Source organism: Oncorhynchus mykiss, chromosome 11, assembly GCF_013265735.2.
Source record: "Oncorhynchus mykiss isolate Arlee chromosome 11, USDA_OmykA_1.1, whole genome shotgun sequence".
Classification (NCBI taxonomy): domain Eukaryota; kingdom Metazoa; phylum Chordata; class Actinopteri; order Salmoniformes; family Salmonidae; genus Oncorhynchus; species Oncorhynchus mykiss.
In genome coordinates, this window is record NC_048575.1 from 68,372,206 (window position 1) to 68,391,544 (window position 19,339).

The window sequence follows — 19,339 nt, forward strand, 5'->3', positions numbered from 1 at the left end:
TTTGAGAATGACACAAATATAAATTTTCACAAAGTCTGCTGCCTCAGTTTGTATGATGGCAATTTGTATATACTCCCGAATGTTACGAAGAGCGATCAGATGAATTGCAATTAACTGCAAAGTCCCTCTTTGCCATGCCAATGAACTGAATCCCCCAAAAACATTTCAGCCCTGCCACAAAAGGACCAGCTGACAACACGTCAGTGATTCTCTCATTAACGCAGGTGTGAGTGTTGATGAGGACAAGGCTGGAGATCACTCTGTCATGCTGATCGAATAACAGACTGGATACTTCAAAATGAGGGTGGTGCTTGGAATCATTGTTCTTCCTCTGTCAACCATGGTTACCTGCAAGGAAACACGTGCCATCATCATTGCTTTGCACAAAAAGAGCCTTACAGGCAAGGATATTTCTGCCAGTAAGATTGCACCTAAATCAACCATTTATCGGATCATCAAGAACTTCAAGGAGAGCGGTTCAATTGTTGTGAAGAAGGCTTCAGGGCCCCTAAGAAAGTCCAGCAAGCGCCAGGACCATCTCCTAAAGTTGATTCAGCTGCGGGATCGGGGCACCACCAGTAAAGAGCTTGCTCAGGAATGGCAGCAGGCAGGTGTGAGTGCATCTGCACGCACAGTGAGGCGAAGACTTTTGGAGGATGGCCTGGTGTCAAGAAGGGCAGCAAAGAAACCACTTCTCTCCAGGAAAAACATCAGGGACAGACTGATATTCTGCAAAAGGTAAAGGGATTGGACTACTGAGGACTGGGGTAAAGTAATTTTCTTTGATGAATCCCCTTTCCGATTGTTTGGGGCATCCGGAAGAAAGATTGTCCGGAGAAGACAAGGTGAGCGCCACCATCAGTCCTGTGTCATGCCAACAGTAAAGCATCCTGAGACCATTCATGTGTGGGGTTGAAACTCAGCCAAGGGAGTGGGCTCACTCACAATTCTGCCTAAGAACACAGCCATGAATAAAGAATGGTACCAACACATCCTCCGAGAGCAACTTCTCCCAACCATCCAGGAACAGTTTGGTGACGAACAATACCTTTTCCAGCATGATGGTGCACCTTGCCATAAGGCAAAAGTGATAACTAAGTGGCTCGGGGAACAAAACATTGATATTTTGGGTCCATGGCCAGGAAACTCCCCAGACCTTAATCCAATTGAGAACTTGTGGAATCCTCAAGAGGCGGGTGGACAAACAAAACCCCACAAATTCTGACAAACTCATTGATTATGCAAGGATGTGGCCCAGAGGTTAATTGACAGCATGCCAGGGCGGATTGCAGAGTTCTTGAAAAAGAAGGGTCAACACTGCAAATATTGACTCTTTGCATCAACTTCATGTAATTGTCAATCAAAGTCTTTGACACTTATGAAATGCTTGCAATTATACTTCAGTATTCCATAATAACATCTGACAGAAATATCTAAATTCACTGAAGCAGCAAACTTTGTGGAAATTAATATTTGTGTCATTCTCAAAACTTTTGGCCACGACTGTAGTCTACCACTTGTCATCTAGTGGGTAGTTAACCTTTGTGTTGTCAAAAAAAAATGATCCGTCACTATGTTTAACAGCAGAGAAAACACCCTAAATTCTATTTTTTCAACTTGAAATTTGATTACTTTTCCTAGATTGACCCCAACATTAGAAAAAGTGAAACATCGCCTTTGTTCATATGTCATTGAAAGCTGTACACCACCAGGGTACAAAGATTGTCTTAGGTTTTTTGACCCAGCAGTTATAAAATAATTTACACACTACTAAAAACAGCGGTCCACATGGTAGTATTTGTCAGAGGACTCACCATAGAGCCTGGGGCTGGTGGGCTCTGAGGACACATCCACGTCACAGTCACACATCCTGGAGTGGGGAGTGATGTCTGCTAGAAGGTAGACACATACACACAAAAATACACATGAACACGCGCACGCGCACACACACACACACACACACACACACACACACACACACACACACACACACACACACACACACACACACACACACACACACAATGAGAAATTGAGATTATGTGTGTTACAGATTGAAATGAAGGGGAAGATCACCATGGTAGGCACAGTTAGAAAGAACAAGCCTGAGCTCCTCCTGCACTCCTCGCAACAGGGGGGTGAGAGGCCTTTTCATCAAAGTTTGCCTTCATGCTCACCTCCACTCTAGTTTCTTACCTCCCAAAGAGCAACAAGAATGTGATCCTCCAGAGCACACTGCACAAAACGGCTGAGATCAGTGATCGTGAGGACAGAAAGCCAGCCCTCATCCTGGACTACAACCACAACAAAGGACATATGGACATCCTGGACAAGGTGATTATAACTTACAGCTGCAGGAGGATGACTGCCCACTGGCCCCTGGTCATCTTCCATAACATAATTGATGTTACAATGCCTTTGTGATATGGAACAAGATCAACCCTACCTGGATGCCTGATAAGCGGAACAAGAGGAGGGTGTTCCTGGAGCAGCTGGCAAAGGCACTTGTAACCCCACACATTCAAAGAAGGGAGCACCTCCCCCGCACAGCAGCCTCTTCAGGGCTTGTGAAAGCTGTTCAGGGGGCTGAATCTTGTCCTGATCCATCTGAGGCTGCAGCTGAGGCTGCAGCAAGAGGAGGAGGTGCCAATTCTGCACCCCAAATATGGATTGTAAAACAAATACTACTGTATGTGCTGCACATGTGAGAAATACATCTGCACACACACACACTTGCATACTGTCCTACATGTGCTAATTAGTGTTGATTGATTTATGTTCTTCACATTTTTGTATCTATTATCTTATGTTATACTTATTTATTGTTGTTGTTTATACACCTTGTGGGTGGGGGCAATGGTTTAAAAAATGGGAGAAGACTAGTATTTTGTAGTTGAATTCCTCATTGTACAGTATATAAGAATATATCACTGTTGCCAATAAGTTCAAGACTGTTATTGTTTCCCTTCAATAAAACACATTCAAAACTATCTGCACATTTCTGCTACTTTCTTAGGCTATACAAGTAATATCTCTTGCTAAAAAATGTATGTTTACACCTATGCAGTACCTTTAGCAATAATAATAATAATGAAGAATTATGACAGGTGTTGTAATAAAAAATGATTGCTGTCCACTGATTAAATGCAGTCTTTCTGCATTGTGAAGAGGGAAAACCCAGATATCAAAGTTTGTGATGAATGACAGGTTGTTCCTTTGCTTTATTTTAGGGGTTTAGTCAATTTTTGTGAATTCTTTACCCTTAAGACAAGGGGAGAATACAGAATGTTAAGACTACACAAGGGTTAAGATTAACACAGGTGTCTGTAATTTCTCTTGCCATCTCTCTGCCCTTTGCACATGTAAAATATATAAAATAATTATATAAAATGACATATCTGTAAAACATTATCCTAAATATGAACCAGAAACTTAGTAAACAACATAGGTTTTTACGTGTGGCTCAGTTGGTAGTGCATGGCACTTGCAATGCCAGGGTTATGGGTTCAATTCCCACAGGGGACCAGTATAACATATGCACTCACTGCTGTAAGCTGTTCTGGATAACAATGTCTGCTAAAATGTAACATGAGGTTTATTTTTTTATTTGATTTATTTCACCTTTATTTAACCAGGTAGGCTAGTTGAGAACACCTTTATTTAACCAGGTAGGCTAGTTGAGAACACCTTTATTTAACCAGGTAGGCTATTTGAAAACACCTTTATTTAACCAGGTAGGCTAGTTGAGAACAAGTTCTCAGGTGCGACTGCGACCTGGCCAAGATAAAGCATAGAAATTTGACACATACAACAACACAGAGTAACAGAGTTACACATAGAATAAACAAGACAATGCTTTTAATATGAAATATCCTTATATATTTTTACACACTATTATTTATTTTACTATGTATTTGTTGTCAATGTTTTGCCGGCAAACTGGTGGCAGTTGTGAAAAAAGTAAACAGTTGGATGAGTTGCAGAAGTAATTGAAAATAATGGCATTATTGATTAAATGTTTATTTAATCAATTAGCCTATTATCTACTAGAAACTCATGGACAATATGGACACGTAGATTTAAAAAAAATTAATGCTGTTTATGAATTTAAAAAATTTAGGTATAAATTACCAAAGTTATGATTGATTGCCATAGATTTTATGTTAGTTACCAAAATTACTAAATATTCTGTTAACTTTGGTAAATTACTGGTAGCTTTGCAAACTATGTTGTTCCTTCCTACAGTATTAGTGACGCCTGTTCAAGACTGTTCAAGAAACAGACTGTTCTTTAATTCCTAATATGTCCTCCCTCACTAAATGTCAATTCCACATTTTAATGGAACAATGTCCCTACTTACATAATCAAATACTTCCCAGGTTTTAATGGAGGCTGCAATGCTTTTATTTCAGGATGCCTTAACATGATTGTTTTATTGAGTGCTGATGATAGTAGTCTTTGAGTCTGGTGTTTGCAATGGACTACTTTTACAGTGGTTGGCTACCCTGAACATGCCGAAACAATCCTTAGTTCCAGTTGGTTGTTTGACCAATGCACGGGAGGAGTTCCATGGGATCTACAGGAGAACGTTGTGTCTGAAATGGCACCCTATTCCCTATATAGTGCACTACTTTTGAACAGAGCCCTATGCATTCCCTGGTCAAAAGTAGTGCACTATATAGGAAATAGAGTGCTGTTTTGGACAAACACAAGTTAGAGAGGGACAGAGTTACATTGTGTGCTGTTGACATTCTGTGTAACCTACCATACACTGCATCCAGCCAACAAATGCATATGTGAGGATGCTGTTCATCGACTACAGCTCAACCTTCAATATCATAGTGCCCTATAAGCTCATTACAAAGCTCACAGCCCTGGGTCTGAACTCCTCCCTATGCAACTGAGTCCTGGACTTCCTGACTGGCCACCCCCAGGTGGTGAAGGTAGGCAACATTATCTCCTCGACACTGATCCTCAACACGGGGGCCCCACAAGGGTGCGTTCTCAGTTCCCTCCTGTATCCCCTGTATACCCACGACTGCGTGGCCTCAGACAGTTCCAACTCCATCATCAAGTTTGCCGACATGACAGTAGTAGGCCTGATCAACAACAACGACGAGACATCCTACAGAGAGGAGGTAAGCACTCTGACGACATGAAGCCAGATAAACAACCCCTCCCTCGACGTTAGCGAAACAAAGAAGCTGATTGTGGACTTCAGGAGGAACCAGGCTGGACACGCCCCCATCCTCATCAACGGGGCCGCCATGGACGGTCAATAACTTCAAAATCCTCGGCGTACACATCTCAGTGAAGCTGAAATGGTTTAACCACACGGACAACATAGTGAAGAAGGCACGACGGTGACTCTTCAACCCCAAATTCGGCCTGTCCTCGAGGCCCTCACAGTGTTCTACAGGAGCACCATCGAGAGCATGTTGTTGGGCTGCATCACAGTCTGGTACGGCAACTCCACCGCCACAGACCGCAAGACTCTTCAGAGGGTGTACATGCAGCCAAATGCACCATGGGGTGCACACTGCCTTACAGGACACAGGAAGCCAAGAAGATCCTCAAGGACCCCAGACACCAAACCATGACCTGTCCTCCCCGCTTCAATCACTCAGACATGGCAGTACAGAAGCATCATGGCAAAAACTGAAAGGCTGGCCAATTGTTCCTACCCTCAGACTATCAGGCTGCTGAATAGCCACCACTAGTCTGCTCGCCCTGCCAACTGCTACTTCTCCGATGGACAATCCCCTCGCTACCCCCCCCCCCCCCCCCCCCCCAACTCTCACTTACCTTACCTGCTAGCCTATGGACAATCTTTAGCCTGCTGTCCCCCCCCTTCTACTCCCCCTTTAAATTTCACATGGATATTTAGCGCTGAACTTCCACGATATAGCTTGAATAGAGCCTTAATAGTGCCTTTTTGGTTCAAATAAGGAAAGCTGGTCATACAATGGATCATTTAACTTTTTGATTTAGAGTTTTAGGACCCCTTAAAGTATAAAACAATATATAAAACATTTATTGGTAACACTTTACTTGACACCCAGTGTCATAACACGTTATGACACATTCTGACACGCTCACAACCATGTCATAATATGTCATAACAGCTGACACTGTCATGGCCCATATTTTTATGTGACATATATTGCGTTATTTTATTTTAACTCACATTTATTCAAATAATTTTTTTCCATGACAAGAAGTTTCCTTTCGTTTAAAGTTAGTTAGACATAAAAACACACAATATATGTCACAACAGGTATAAATATATGTGCCATGACAGTGATAACAGGTTATGACAAGTTATATCAGCTGTTATGAAATATTATGACTTGGTTATGACCGTGTTATAACCTGTTACGATGCTGGGTGTCACAAAGTTTAAATTATTTGATAAAATATAAAATTAGTCCTTTACTACTATACCCCATAGAAAACACATTCCATTCAAAAATGGTAACAAAGATAGTAAAAAAAATCATAAGGAATAAGGATTTTAGTGTCTATCTAGCAGATATAAGAAAGCTCCTGAAATATATATATATTTTTACACTTATTTTACCCCTTATTTTTGTTTGCACAAAACTACCTCCATACGTGCATTCATTTGTATGGGTTACCTTCAGACGAGTTGTAGAGCAAAACAGAGAACACCATCTTGTCTCATCTTTGAGGTCATACTTGTTAGTAGGCTAAGAAGGTTTTGCTTTAGACGTTTTCATCAGAAGACTGATTTCTCATGGTCTGTCAAACACCGCTGTAGGTCGTTCACCTTACACCGCAGATGTGGAAGGCCGACATAGGCGGATGTGCTGGATTAAGAAGCAGCTCATGCAAAAAATCTCAAATTTAAAATGATTTTGCTGGCAATGTTTGTATCATGTTGGTTAAACAGGGGGTTAAATATGTGTAAAAAAAATACATACACTGCTCAAAAAAATAAAGGGAACACTAAAATTACACATCCTAGATCTGAATGAATGAAATATTTTTATTAAATACTTTTTTCTTTACATAGTTGAATGTGCTGACAACAAAATCACACAAAAATTATCACAAAAATGATCAATGGAAATCAAATTTATCAACCCATGGAGGTCTGGATTTGGAGTCACACTCTAAATTAAAGTGGAAAACCACACTACAGGCTGATCCAACTTTGATGTAATGTCAAAATGAGGCTCAGTAGTGTGTGTGGCCTCCACGTGCCTGTATGACCTCCCTACAATGCCTGGGCGTGCTCCTGATGAGGTGGCGGATGGTCTCCTGAGGGTTCTCCTCCCAGACCTGGAGTAAAGCATCCTCCAACTCCTGGACAGTCTGTGGTGCAATGTGGCGTTGGTGGATGTAGCGAGACATGATGTCCAGATGTGCTCAATTGGATTCAGGTCTGTGGAACGGGCGGGCCAGTCCATAGCATCAATGCCTTCCTCTTGCAGGAACTGCTTACACACTCCAGCCACATGGGGTCTAGCATTGTCTTGCATTAGGAGGAACCCAGGGCCAACCGCATCAGAATATGGTCTCACAAGGGGTCTGAGGATCTCATCTCGGTACCTAATGGCAGTCAGGCTACCTCTGACGAGCACATGTGGCCCCCCAAAGAAATTCCACCCCACACCATGACTGACCCACCGTCAAACCGGTCATGCTGGAGGATGTTGCAGGCAGCAGAACGTTCTCCACGGAGTCTCCATACTCTGTCACGTCTGTCACGAGCTCAGTGTGAATCTGCTTTCATCTGTGAAGAGCACAGGGTGCCAGTGGCGAATTTGCCAATCTTGGTGTTCTCTGGAAAATGCCAAACGTCCTGCACGGTGTTGGGCTGTAAGCACAACCCCCACTTGTGGACGTCGGGCCCTCATACTACCCTCATGGAGTCTGTTTCTGACCGTTTGAGCAGACACATGTACATTTGGTGCCTTCTGGAGGTCATTTTGCAGGGCTCTGGCAGTGCTCCTCCTGCTCCTCCTTGCACAAAGGCGGAAGTAGCGGTCCTGCTGCTGGGTTGTTGCCCTCCTACGGCCTCCTCCACGTCTCCTGATGTACTGGCCTGTCTCCTGGTAGCGCCTCCATGCTCTGGACACTACGCTGACAGACACAGCAAACCTTCTTGCCACAGCTCGCATTGATGTGCCACCCTGGATGAGCTGCACTACCTGAACCACTTGTGTGGGTTGTAGACTCCGTCTCATGCTACCACTAGAGTGAAAGCACCGCCAGCATTCAAAAGTGATTAAAACATCAGCCAGGAAGCATAGGAACTGAGAAGTGGTCTGTGGTTACCACCTGCAGAACCACTCCTTTATTCGGGATGTCTTGCTAATTGCCTACAATTTCCACCTGTTGTCTATGCCATTTGCACAACAGCATGTGACATTTATTGTCAATCAGTGTTGCTTCCTAAGTGGACAGTTTGATTTCACAGAAGTGTGATTGACTTGGAGTTACATTGTGTTGTTTAAGTGTTCCCTTTTATTTTTTTGAGCAGTGTATATATATATATATATTTGTGAGGTTTATTATGTCTCCTAGATATTGTATAGGACAGATACTTCAAACTCTTTTTCAAAACCTTATTTTTTGATTTATGAATGTGTTATTCAATGTGTCCCTCCCCCAACAGTTTAATTTAAATAAAACATTTTGACAGAGGAAATGGATGTCAATGAATGGTCAATAGGCCTATGTCAGTTTGTGACAACTGCTGATGTACTCTATATGCTTTCTAAAATACATTTTATTGACTGATTGAGTTAGTTAGGTTTCAGTAGCTGGTCACTCGTGTTGAAACGCTGTATTTGCCTCAGGTTGCTGGTACTCAGATCTAGTCCAATAGTGGGAGAACCTATTTCTAGAGGTCCCACACACATTACGCACAACAACATAAAGATGATGGCTTTTTCTGAATAACACAATATGTGTAAGATACAGAGGAACTGGAACCAACAAGCTGTCACAGTCTCACTGCAAAATTAGACGTTTTTCCAAGTTTCTCCCTGACTGTAACACTGATGCTAACAGCTGCATATTTTACCTCATTGCTATGCCATCTATTTTGAACCTTTAAATGTTATTATGCAATTACCTTCGTTATTCCTGGCAGAAACTCAGTTCATTGAAAGTCTCTCCCTTTGTATTATTTCCTTCAGTTCCTTCCTTTCTTTATTTCTCTCTCACTCTCTATTTCTCTCTCTATCTCTTTCTCTAGAAAACATTTCAGCTGTTCATGCATAATTGAGTTATGCCTTGATTTGGACTCTCAGGTCAGGCTGAGCAAGAACCCATACAATCTCAGACAGACAGCCATACAGTACATGGCACATACAGTTGAAGTCAGAAGTTTACATACACTTAGGTTGGAGTCTACTGCTACTGGTACTCTCTGTTCATCATAAATGCATAGTCACTTTAACCATATATACATGCACATACTTCCTCAATCAGCCTGACTAACCGGCGTCTGTATATAGCCTCGCTACTTTTATAGCCTCGCTACTGTTTATAGCCTGTCTTTTTACTGTTGTTTTTTTTCTTTACTTACCTATTGTTCACCTAATACCTGTTTTGCACTATTGGTTAGTGCCTGTAAGAAAGCATTTCACTGTAAGGTCTACTACACCTGTTATATTCGGCCCATGTAACAAATAAAATTTGATTTGAGTCATTGAAACTCGTTTTTCAACTACTCCACAAATTTATTGTTAACAAACAATAGTATTGGCAAGTCGGTTTGGACATCTACTTTGCGCATGACACAAGTCATTTAACAATTGCTTACATTATCTCACTTATAATTCACTGTATCACAATTCCAGCGGGTCAGAAGTTTACATACACTGTTGACTGTGTCTTTAAACAGCTTGGAAAATTACAGAAAATGATGTCATGGCTTTAGAAGCTTCTGATAGGCTAATTGACATAATTTGAGTGAATTGGAGGTGCACCTGTGGATGTATTTCAAGACCTACCTTCAAACTTGGTGCCTCTTTGCTTGACCTCAAGGGAAAATCAAAAGAAATCAGCCAAGACCTCAGAAGAAAAAATTGTAGACCTCCACAAGTCTGGTTCATTCTTGGCAGCAATTTCCAAATGCCTGAAGGTACCACGTTCATCTGTACAAACAATAGTACGCAAGTATAAACGCCATGGGAACACGCAGCCATCATACCGCTCAGGAAGGAGATGCGTTCTGTCTCCTAGAGATGAACGTACTTTGGTGTGAAAAGTACAAATCAATCCCGGAACAACAGCAAAGGACCTTGTGAAGATGCTGGAGGAAACAGGCACAAAAGAATCTATATCCACAGTCGAACGAGTCCTATTTCGACATAACTTGAAAGCAACTGCTCCTAAACCATCATAAAAAAGCCAGACTACGGTTTGCAACTGCACATGGGACAAAGATTGTACTTTTTGTAGAAATGTCCTCTGGTCTGATGAAACAAAAATAGAACTCTTTGGCCATAATGACCATCGTTATGTTTGTAGGAAAAAGGGGGAGGCTTGCAAGCCGAAGAACAGCATCCCACCCGTGAAACACAGGGGTGGCAGCATCATGTTGTGGGTGTGCTTTGATGCAGGAGGGACTGGTGCACTTCACAAAATAGATGGCATCATGAGGATGGAAAATGATGTGGATATATTGAAGCAACATCTCAAGACATCAGTCAGGAAGTTAAAGCTTGGTCGCAAGTGGGTCTTCCAAATGGACAATGACCCCAAGCATACTTCCAAAGTTGTACATACAGTTGAAGTTAAAACTGTACATACTGTACATTTTAAATAAACAATTCAAGTGGCTTCTGCATATTCCACCTGTGTGATGTGACCTATAGTTGAGACTGAGCACATTCAGCACCACAGATATGTGTGGTCTGGCCGGGTGCCGTATGTTTCAGACCTATTGATCAGCTGTAGAGCCACACAACAGGATCTCTCCATGCTCTTCCTGTGTTGGTCACCAAACTGCAGACATAAGCAGGCAGCATTAGGGTTCCTGTGTCTCCCCTTGATGGATGTCTGAAGAGCCACGAGGCAATTAACACTTCAAGTGTCCTCATTGGATCCACCCTAAGTGTATTGCGTCCTAAATGGCACTCTATTCCCTATCAGAGCCCATATATGCCCTGGTCAAAGTAGTGAATGTGGTGCCATTTGAGACACACTAGGTGTTGTGTTCACCCTAATGCACTCGGCTGGAGCCACATGCCCTGAGTAAATCATTATGTAGGATTAATGACCTAGCTTTCAATCTGTACCATAATGGTCTGTGTCTGAGATCAGCAGACAGAGCAGTGGAGACTATTTACAGATTCTGAATCTGACTAGAGTAGACTGGCCTGCCATATTGACTGAAGCCTGTGTGTGGATGGCATGTTGCTGTTACACTAAGTTCATTATTACTGTACGCATGCATACAGACATACTCGCATTCAAACGCACACATGTGCACACAGACACACACACACACACATACACACATAGTTCCACACATGCACTCAAACACATATAGTTAGCCTTGATGTCTTGTTTTTGTATTGTTATTTTCCTTAGTTTTTCTCCTTAGTTTTTCTATTTTTTTTCTCTTTTGTCCTTTCTGTTGGTTGTTGGCATATTGGGTGGGTGGTTGTTTTGGTTGGGTTGGAGAGCCGCATTGGCTTGGGGTTTTGGAGGGGGGCATTGGCTTGAGGTTTGTTGGGGGGGACAGTGGGGGGGTCTCAGATGGTTGACGGGCAGCTCTTGGGGGAACTGTGGGAGGATCTTGGATGGTTGGTGCTCTTGACCCTGGTTGTTCCTGTGGATCGCTCTGGATGGGAGTGTCTGCTAGATGACTGAATATAATGTAAATGTAGATTGTATGTTTTAAAAGTTGATAACACATAAATTAAAAAACATTAGCACTGGGTATGTCCGAAATAGCACCCAATTGGCTCTGGTCAAAAGTAGATCGCTGCAATATATAGGGAATAGGTTGGCATTTTGGACACAGACACTTCTTTCTGCAGGTGAGAGAGTGCTGCTGCATGACAGGGATCCTGTCAGACACGAGGAAAACTTTTGTTGCTTGCGTGTCTGTGTGAAGGCTGTGTCATCCTTTGTGACGTCACCTGTTGACGTGATTCCACATCAGTCAGGAAATGGCCTTGCTGAAGTACACAAGAATTTGGTTCAGATGCCTCTGACTCTCTCTCTCTCTCTGCCCTGAACTGAGATAACAGTCAGATACGTGGGACTTCCTCAGACAGAGAGTCGTTCCCCTGAGGAATAGTATTGGTTCACCAGTTCATCTTGGTGTGAACTGGTCTCACTGTGAAGGTCTCATAACTCACATTTCTTATCTGTGGGTAGGACGTCAGTAGGGCGGTCCCACTGGTAGTTTTTCTCCTGAAGGTCTCTGTGGTCAGACACAGGTCAAACTCACTGTTTAGTGTGATAACAGGCTTTTCCACAGGAAATCACTTTACTAAGCCTGCGGCCCAAATGGCACCCTATTCCATAGTGCTCTACCTATTCGCCCCATGGTCAAAAGTAGTGCACTATAGGGAATAGGGTGCCATTTAGGATGCATTTCTAACTCGATTTCTCACTTTTTTTGCAGCTCTTGGCTCAGTAACAAAACCCCTCTGTAAGACAAAGCTGAAATAGACGGACCGAAAAATCTGATTTGTAAACACAAATTAAATCCAAACAATATGAAATTCAATCTAGAGAGAGATTTGTTGTTTGTAAACTGAGATTCACTCCCAATTAAAGTGAAGTGCCATCAGATTGATGCTAAGGGAAGCTGACATCATTACCTGATTTTCTACCATTGTGTATTCAAACAAACCAGACTGTAATCCACATCCATATTTTCTGAATGCCATATAGGATGTACATTCTATGGTCTGTCACACAATGTTCTGACTTCTATGGAAGTAACTGTTTGATTGAGGTGGGTTGTAGCAGGCTACAGAATAGCTCTGGTAACTGTGTGAAAGACAGAGTGTCTCTATGATATACTGTAGATCCTCATCAGTGAGAGAGACATGATAAGGCTGCACTGCAAGCGTTTTCTCTGACAGCCAGCCGGGTTGGTGTTACCGTGGTGGTGGTGGTGGTGGTGGTGGGGGGGGGGGGGGGGGGGGGGGGGCTGCAGTTGAGATGAAAACACTGTGATTGTTTGTACACGGCTGTGGCTGTTAAAACAATGGCAGCGTGTGTGAGAGCTAGCCTCTCATGGTGATTACCATGGTGGGGTTGATTCCCACTTGATTGATGAAGCCCTGCCAATTGTGTCAGCGTGTCAGTCTGTGCTGTTCACTGGCGTCATTGTCAGGACCAGGTTTGTTATTGCTCCCTCGGAAGTCAAGTAAAAAAACTTATTTTAAGTAAGATATTGTTTTCATAGCAGCAGGATAGGCACCTTTCCAGTGTGGTACAGACACAATATGGTTTCAAACACACAGAAATGTCCTTCCCTTAAAACACACAGACAGTCCAGTATATTATTTTATTTGATTAAGTTTATTTTACACGTTCACCCACTGAAAAATCACTAGCCTCTACGGCTTAGAATGCCTCAAAGCCTAAAAGGACTCCTTAACGATGGAAGCGCACACTGATAATTATACATAAAGCAATTAAGGAACATAATCTTATGAGAAAAAGCTCCATTCACCTCTATCTGGTTACAAATGAATTAATGGAAGAGGATCACCTTCTCCAGATGAATCATCAGAAGAGCACATTTTACTTTCAAATATCTACCCCCTCATCCTGTAGTAGGCGGACATGTCCCTCTCATCAGATGCTCTCATTAAAATGAATAGAACCCCTCTCGATCTTCCTTGTTATTATTAGCCTGGAGGGAAAACAAGTCACTTGATTAGTCAGCTACACTGGACAGTCTCTCACCTGCGTTGCCTGCTACACTATTTTAAGGAACCATTATTCATGTCTCTTTGTTTCTCTCCATAAAGGGGAGGCACGTTCCATCCCATTGAGCTAATGAGCGTAGATTTAATTATTGTCCGCTGTCTCTTTCATCTGCTCTACTTTTTTTCGACATAGCGTTATTTGGGGTTATTGCAGACTCTTTGTAAGGACAGGCATTCAATGTAATCTGTCACAGAGGTGAGGGGTGTGACTAACAAGTGTGACTAACAAGTGTGTGTGTGTGTGTGTGTGTGTGTGTGTGTGTGTGTGTGTGTGTGTGTGTGTGTGTGTGTGTGTGTGTGTGTGTGTGTGTGTGTGTGTGCGTGTGTTCATGTGTATTTTTGTGTGTGTGTGTCTACCTTACAGCAGACATCACTCCCCACTCCAGGATGTGTGACTGTGACGTGGATGTGTCCTCAGAGCCCACCAGCCCCAGGCTCTATGGTGAGTCCTCTGACAAATACTACCATGTGGACCGCTGGCAGAAGCTCCGCACCGCCGTCCGCAAGCTGGAGTTCTGGGAGAACTTTACCGCCGAGCTCATCGGGAGCGGCTTCTTCTCCAAAGTCTACAAGGTACCTGGTCCCTCAATAAGCCATCTGTAGTGAATCTAGTATGCATCGAAAATGGCATCCTACTACCTATATAGTGCACTCCTTTTGACCAGAGCCCTATGGGCCTTGGTAAAAATAGCGTACTATATACACAATAGGGTTCCATTTGCGCTGCATATTTAAGACAAAGCATGTTTTGTGTTGGATCTAATTGGAACTTAGTGGCAAGGAATGACGGAGCATACATCAATCTGTTTGATTTTATGTGATGATTTAATCACAATGAAATAATGGAGTCGTTAATTAATTTACCTGCAAAAACAGCTCATTTCAGACAGTCACTTAAACATTTTGTACAGGTTATATTACTAGGTCTTGAGCAGGTTTTTTAGTGGTTAAACTGTAAAAATGTGTCTGTTTCTCTCAAGTGATTCACAGTACTGTGAAATAACTCTTGTCTGTTTCTCTCAGGTGATTCACAGTACTATGAAATTACTCTTGTCTGTTTCTCTCAAGTGATTCACAGTACTATGAAATTACTCTTGTCTGTTTCTCTCAGGTGATTCACAGTACTGTGAAATAATTATTGTCTGTTTCTCTCAGGTGATTCACAGTACTGTGAAATAACTCTTGTCTGTTTCTCTCAGGTGATTCACAGTACTATGAAATTACTCTTGTCTGTTTCTCTCAAGTGATTCACAGTACTATGAAATTACTCTTGTCTGTTTCTCTCAGGTGATTCACAGTACTGTGAAATAATTATTGTCTGTTTCTCTCAGGTGATTCACAGTACTGTGAAATAACTTGTCTGTTTCTCTCAGGTGATTCACAGTACTATGAAATTACTCTTGTCTGTTTCTCTCAGGTGATTCACAGTACTGTGAAATAATTATTGTCTGTTTCTCTCAGGTGATTCACAGTACTGTGAAATAACTTGTCTGTTTCTCTCAGGTGATTCACAGTACTATGAAATTACTCTTGTCTGTTTCTCTCAGGTGATTCACAGTACTATGAAATTACTCTTGTCTGTTTCTCTCAAGTGATTCACAGTACTATGAAATTACTCTTGTCTGTTTCTCTCAGGTGATTCACAGTACTGTGAAATAATTATTGTCTGTTTCTCTTAGGTGATTCACAGTACTGTGAAATAACTTGTCTGTTTCTCTCAGGTGATTCACAGTACTATGAAATTACTCTTGTCTGTTTCTCTCAGGTGATTCACAGTACTGTGAAATAATTATTGTCTGTTTCTCTCAGGTGATTCACAGTACTGTGAAATAACTATTGTCTGTTTCTCTCAGGTGATTCACAGTACTGTGAAATAACTCTTGTCTGTTTCTCTCAGGTGATTCACAGTATTGTGAAATAACTTGTCTGTTTCTCTCAGGTGATTCACAGTACTGTGAAATAACTTGTCTGTTTCTCTCAGGTGATTCACAGTACTGTGAAATAACTTGTCTGTTTCTCTCAGGTGATTCATAGTACTGTGAAATAACTTGTCTGTTTCTCTCAGGTGATTCATAGTACTGTGAAATAACTATTGTCTGTTTCTCTCAGGTGATTCATAGTACTGTGAAATAACTTGTCTGTTTCTCTCAGGTGATTCATAGTACGAGCCATAAGGTGATGGTGGTGAAGATCTATAAGAATGATGTGGACCAGGACAGCATCGTGCGTGAGATCAGCCTACTGCAAAAACTCTCCCATCCCAACATAGTCAGGTATTAGTCAGTTATACCTTTTTGTGATGCCGACTTATAATATTTGGTATATGACCTTATTGATACCATGTAAGAATTTTGCATCATTGCTTATTAATTAAAATACATATTAATAGATGCATTGTACCTGTCAAATAATGTAATACATTTTTTAAAAATTGTTTAGATAAGATTAAGCCTGATAAGCTTATCATTTTTGATTTATGTAAGATTATCTGTGTTAGTACAGGGCATACACTATGAATGGGAATGCTGGGAAGCTTTGTGTACTTTATGTTGTGCAGTCAATGGCTCCAGAACATAATAATCTAGTAGCCACAAAGGCCTATTCTACCCATCTGAAGTGGTTACATAAGGTTTTAAGGCATAGTTTCAAGTGGATATTATGACGCGCACCACAGAATCACGGCAGACCTTTCCTGAATTCCAATCCAAAATATAGCTTATTATACTGTATACTGTACTTCCAGTCATACTTATGCTAAATATAGCTACCCAGAAATCACCTTTGTCTCAAGACATCTCCAGATAGCTTCATTTATATGTCTAAAGATGTCTCAAGACATGTCTCAAGACATCTCCAGACATCTTCATTTATATGTCTTAACATGTCTCAAGACATCTCCAGACATCTTCATTTATATGTCTTAACATGTCTCAAGACATCTCCAGACATCTTCATTTATACGTCTTAACATGTCTCAAAACATGGTGATGACTGGGTATGTATACACATGCTGCTGAGTCTGTGAGTTGCAGTAATGGCCACAGCAGGAGGGACACGTGACCTTGTCACGTAGGCCAGCTCTCCTCGTATGAAGTGGTTACATAAGTTGTGAAGGCATTGTGTTTGTCCAAGCAATCTTATTTTAGCCTTTCTTTCAAGGCCACTGTATCAGTGGTTATTAAACAGCACAGTTTATCTGCTGAGGTCAGAGCATAGAGAGTCAATGATGAAAGCGAATATGAGTCCAATACAATATGTACCTGGCACAGATAGGGCATCCAGCCCTCTGTGAGTGGGCCCTACTCAAACAATGATGTGAAAATCTGAATCATTTCTAATGTTGGAGCCTGAGAACATTGCCTTCCTCAGACACAGTGCTCCAAACCCAAATGGAATCCTATTCCCTATATAGTAAACTACTTTAAACCAGGGCCCATAGGGTGCAATTTGGAACTTACTCACTGTGAGAATGGCAATGGCAGGCTCCAACGTCAGAGCATTGTAAGAAGACTGAAATGTTTGGTGGTTTTATGTAAGCCGTTGGTAATATCCTTTCAGTCAAGGTATACTGTAAACCAGTGTCTGGAATGGATGTAGTTTTTAGGTTGTTAATCTCGGGTGAGCACTGGCCACCGGCGAGTTTCTTGATGTTGTTTCTGTTCACAAGAGCCTAGGTTGTTGTTGAATGTCTGGCTCAGCTGGTCCTCAAAACATGTTTTCAGCCCTGAGCATCTCATATAACTTATTGTATATTATGACCTGAGAGACAGATAGTGTGATGACCGGTGGGGCCAGGAGTGGTGGTCTTATTAGCCACTAAAGCATCTTCAAGTACAGTATATTCTAAATGTCATTATGATTCCACATTATAATTCTGTTGTCCATATAAAATCAAAGTTTATTGGTCACATACACATATTTAGCAGATGTTATTGGAGGTGTAGCGAAATGCTTGTGGTCCTAGCTCCAACAGTGCAGTAGTATCTAACAATTCACAATAATACACACATCTAAAAGTAAAAGAATGGAAATAAGAAATATATGAATAACATAATGTTGTGATTTATTCTAGGTATCTGGGGATATGTGTGAAGGAAGATAAACTCTACCCTATTTTAGAGGTGAGTGTTACTTTCTCCACCTTGTACGGATGACGACTTCACACTAGTGAGATGAGTGGGGAGACACACTGTCTGTTTCTAGGAGATGTACCCTGTACGTATAGAAGGTTGGGTTGTGTGTGAGCCTCTCCATCTGGGCAAATATGGCCTGTAGCGACTGAAACATGTTGGGTTTTACAATAAAGAAGCAGTTTTATCAACTTCCAATAGTTGCTGAATTTCCTCAACTTCAGTTTGCTACTCAATTCCTGCCCCTTGGTTGGAGAGCCAGGTGTGGCAGTGTTCCTTATCCTTTAAACTCAACTCTTATTTACAGGTCTGTTTCAGTATGTGATGCTAATCTAATGAGGTGTCTATCTGTTTCAGCATGTTAGTGGGGGCTGATGGGTGTTTATCTGTTTCAACATGTTTAGTGGGGGTTGATGGATGTCTATCTGTTTCAGAATCTTAGTGGGGGTTGATGTGGTGCATATCTGTTTCAGTATGTTAGTGGGGGTTGATGGGGTGTCTATCTGTTTCAGTATGTTAGTGGGGGTTGATGGGGTGTCTATCTGTTTCAGTATGTTAGTGGGGGTTGATGGGGTGTCTATCTGTTTCAGTATGTTAGTGAGGGTTGATGGGTTGTCTATCTGTTTCAGTATGTTAGTGGGGGTTGATGGGGTGTCTATCTGTTTCAGTATGTGAGGCTGACAGGCTGTCTATCTGTTTCAGTATGTTAGTGGAGGATGTCTGGAGGAACTGTTGGCCAGGAAGGATGTGTCTCTGTGCTGGAGGGAGAAGGTGGACCTGGCCTGTGACATCACCAGAGGAATGATCTACCTGCATTACAAGAACATCTACCACAGGGACCTCAACTCTAAGGTACAGTAGACCAGGGGAAATCCCACCCACATCTACAGTACCACATGTACCTCAACTCCAAGGTACAGTAGACCAGGGGAAAACCCCATCCACATCTACCACAGGGACCTCAACTCCAAGATACAGTAGACCATAGGACAACCCCACCCACATCTAACACATGGACGTCAACTCCAAGGTACAGTAGACCAGGGGAAAACCCCACCCACCTCTACCACAGGGACCTCAACTCCAAGGTACAGTAGACCAGGGGACAACCCCATCCACATCTACCACAGGGACCTCAACCACAGGGTACAGTAGACCAGGGGAAAACCCCATCCACATCTACCACAGGGACCTCAACTCCAAGGTACAGTAGACCAGGGGAAAACCCCACCCACATCTACCACAGGGACCTCAACCACAAGTTACAGT

The 19,339-nt window shown here is 42.1% G+C and overlaps 1 protein-coding gene across 2 annotated transcripts in view; it reads left to right on the forward strand.

Annotated features, from left to right (window-relative positions):
- LOC110535098 (dual specificity testis-specific protein kinase 1) overlaps positions 1 to 19,339 on the forward strand; it is a 48,734-nt gene that overhangs the window by 7,726 nt on the left and 21,669 nt on the right. For both annotated transcript variants that reach the window (XM_036936189.1, XM_036936190.1), the window contains 4 exons: positions 14,305 to 14,513; positions 16,092 to 16,213; positions 18,013 to 18,061; positions 18,773 to 18,922. In XM_036936189.1, coding sequence (XP_036792084.1) covers positions 14,305 to 14,513; positions 16,092 to 16,213; positions 18,013 to 18,061; positions 18,773 to 18,922 — 530 coding nt within the window. The remainder of the gene's footprint in view (positions 1 to 14,304; positions 14,514 to 16,091; positions 16,214 to 18,012; positions 18,062 to 18,772; positions 18,923 to 19,339) is intronic.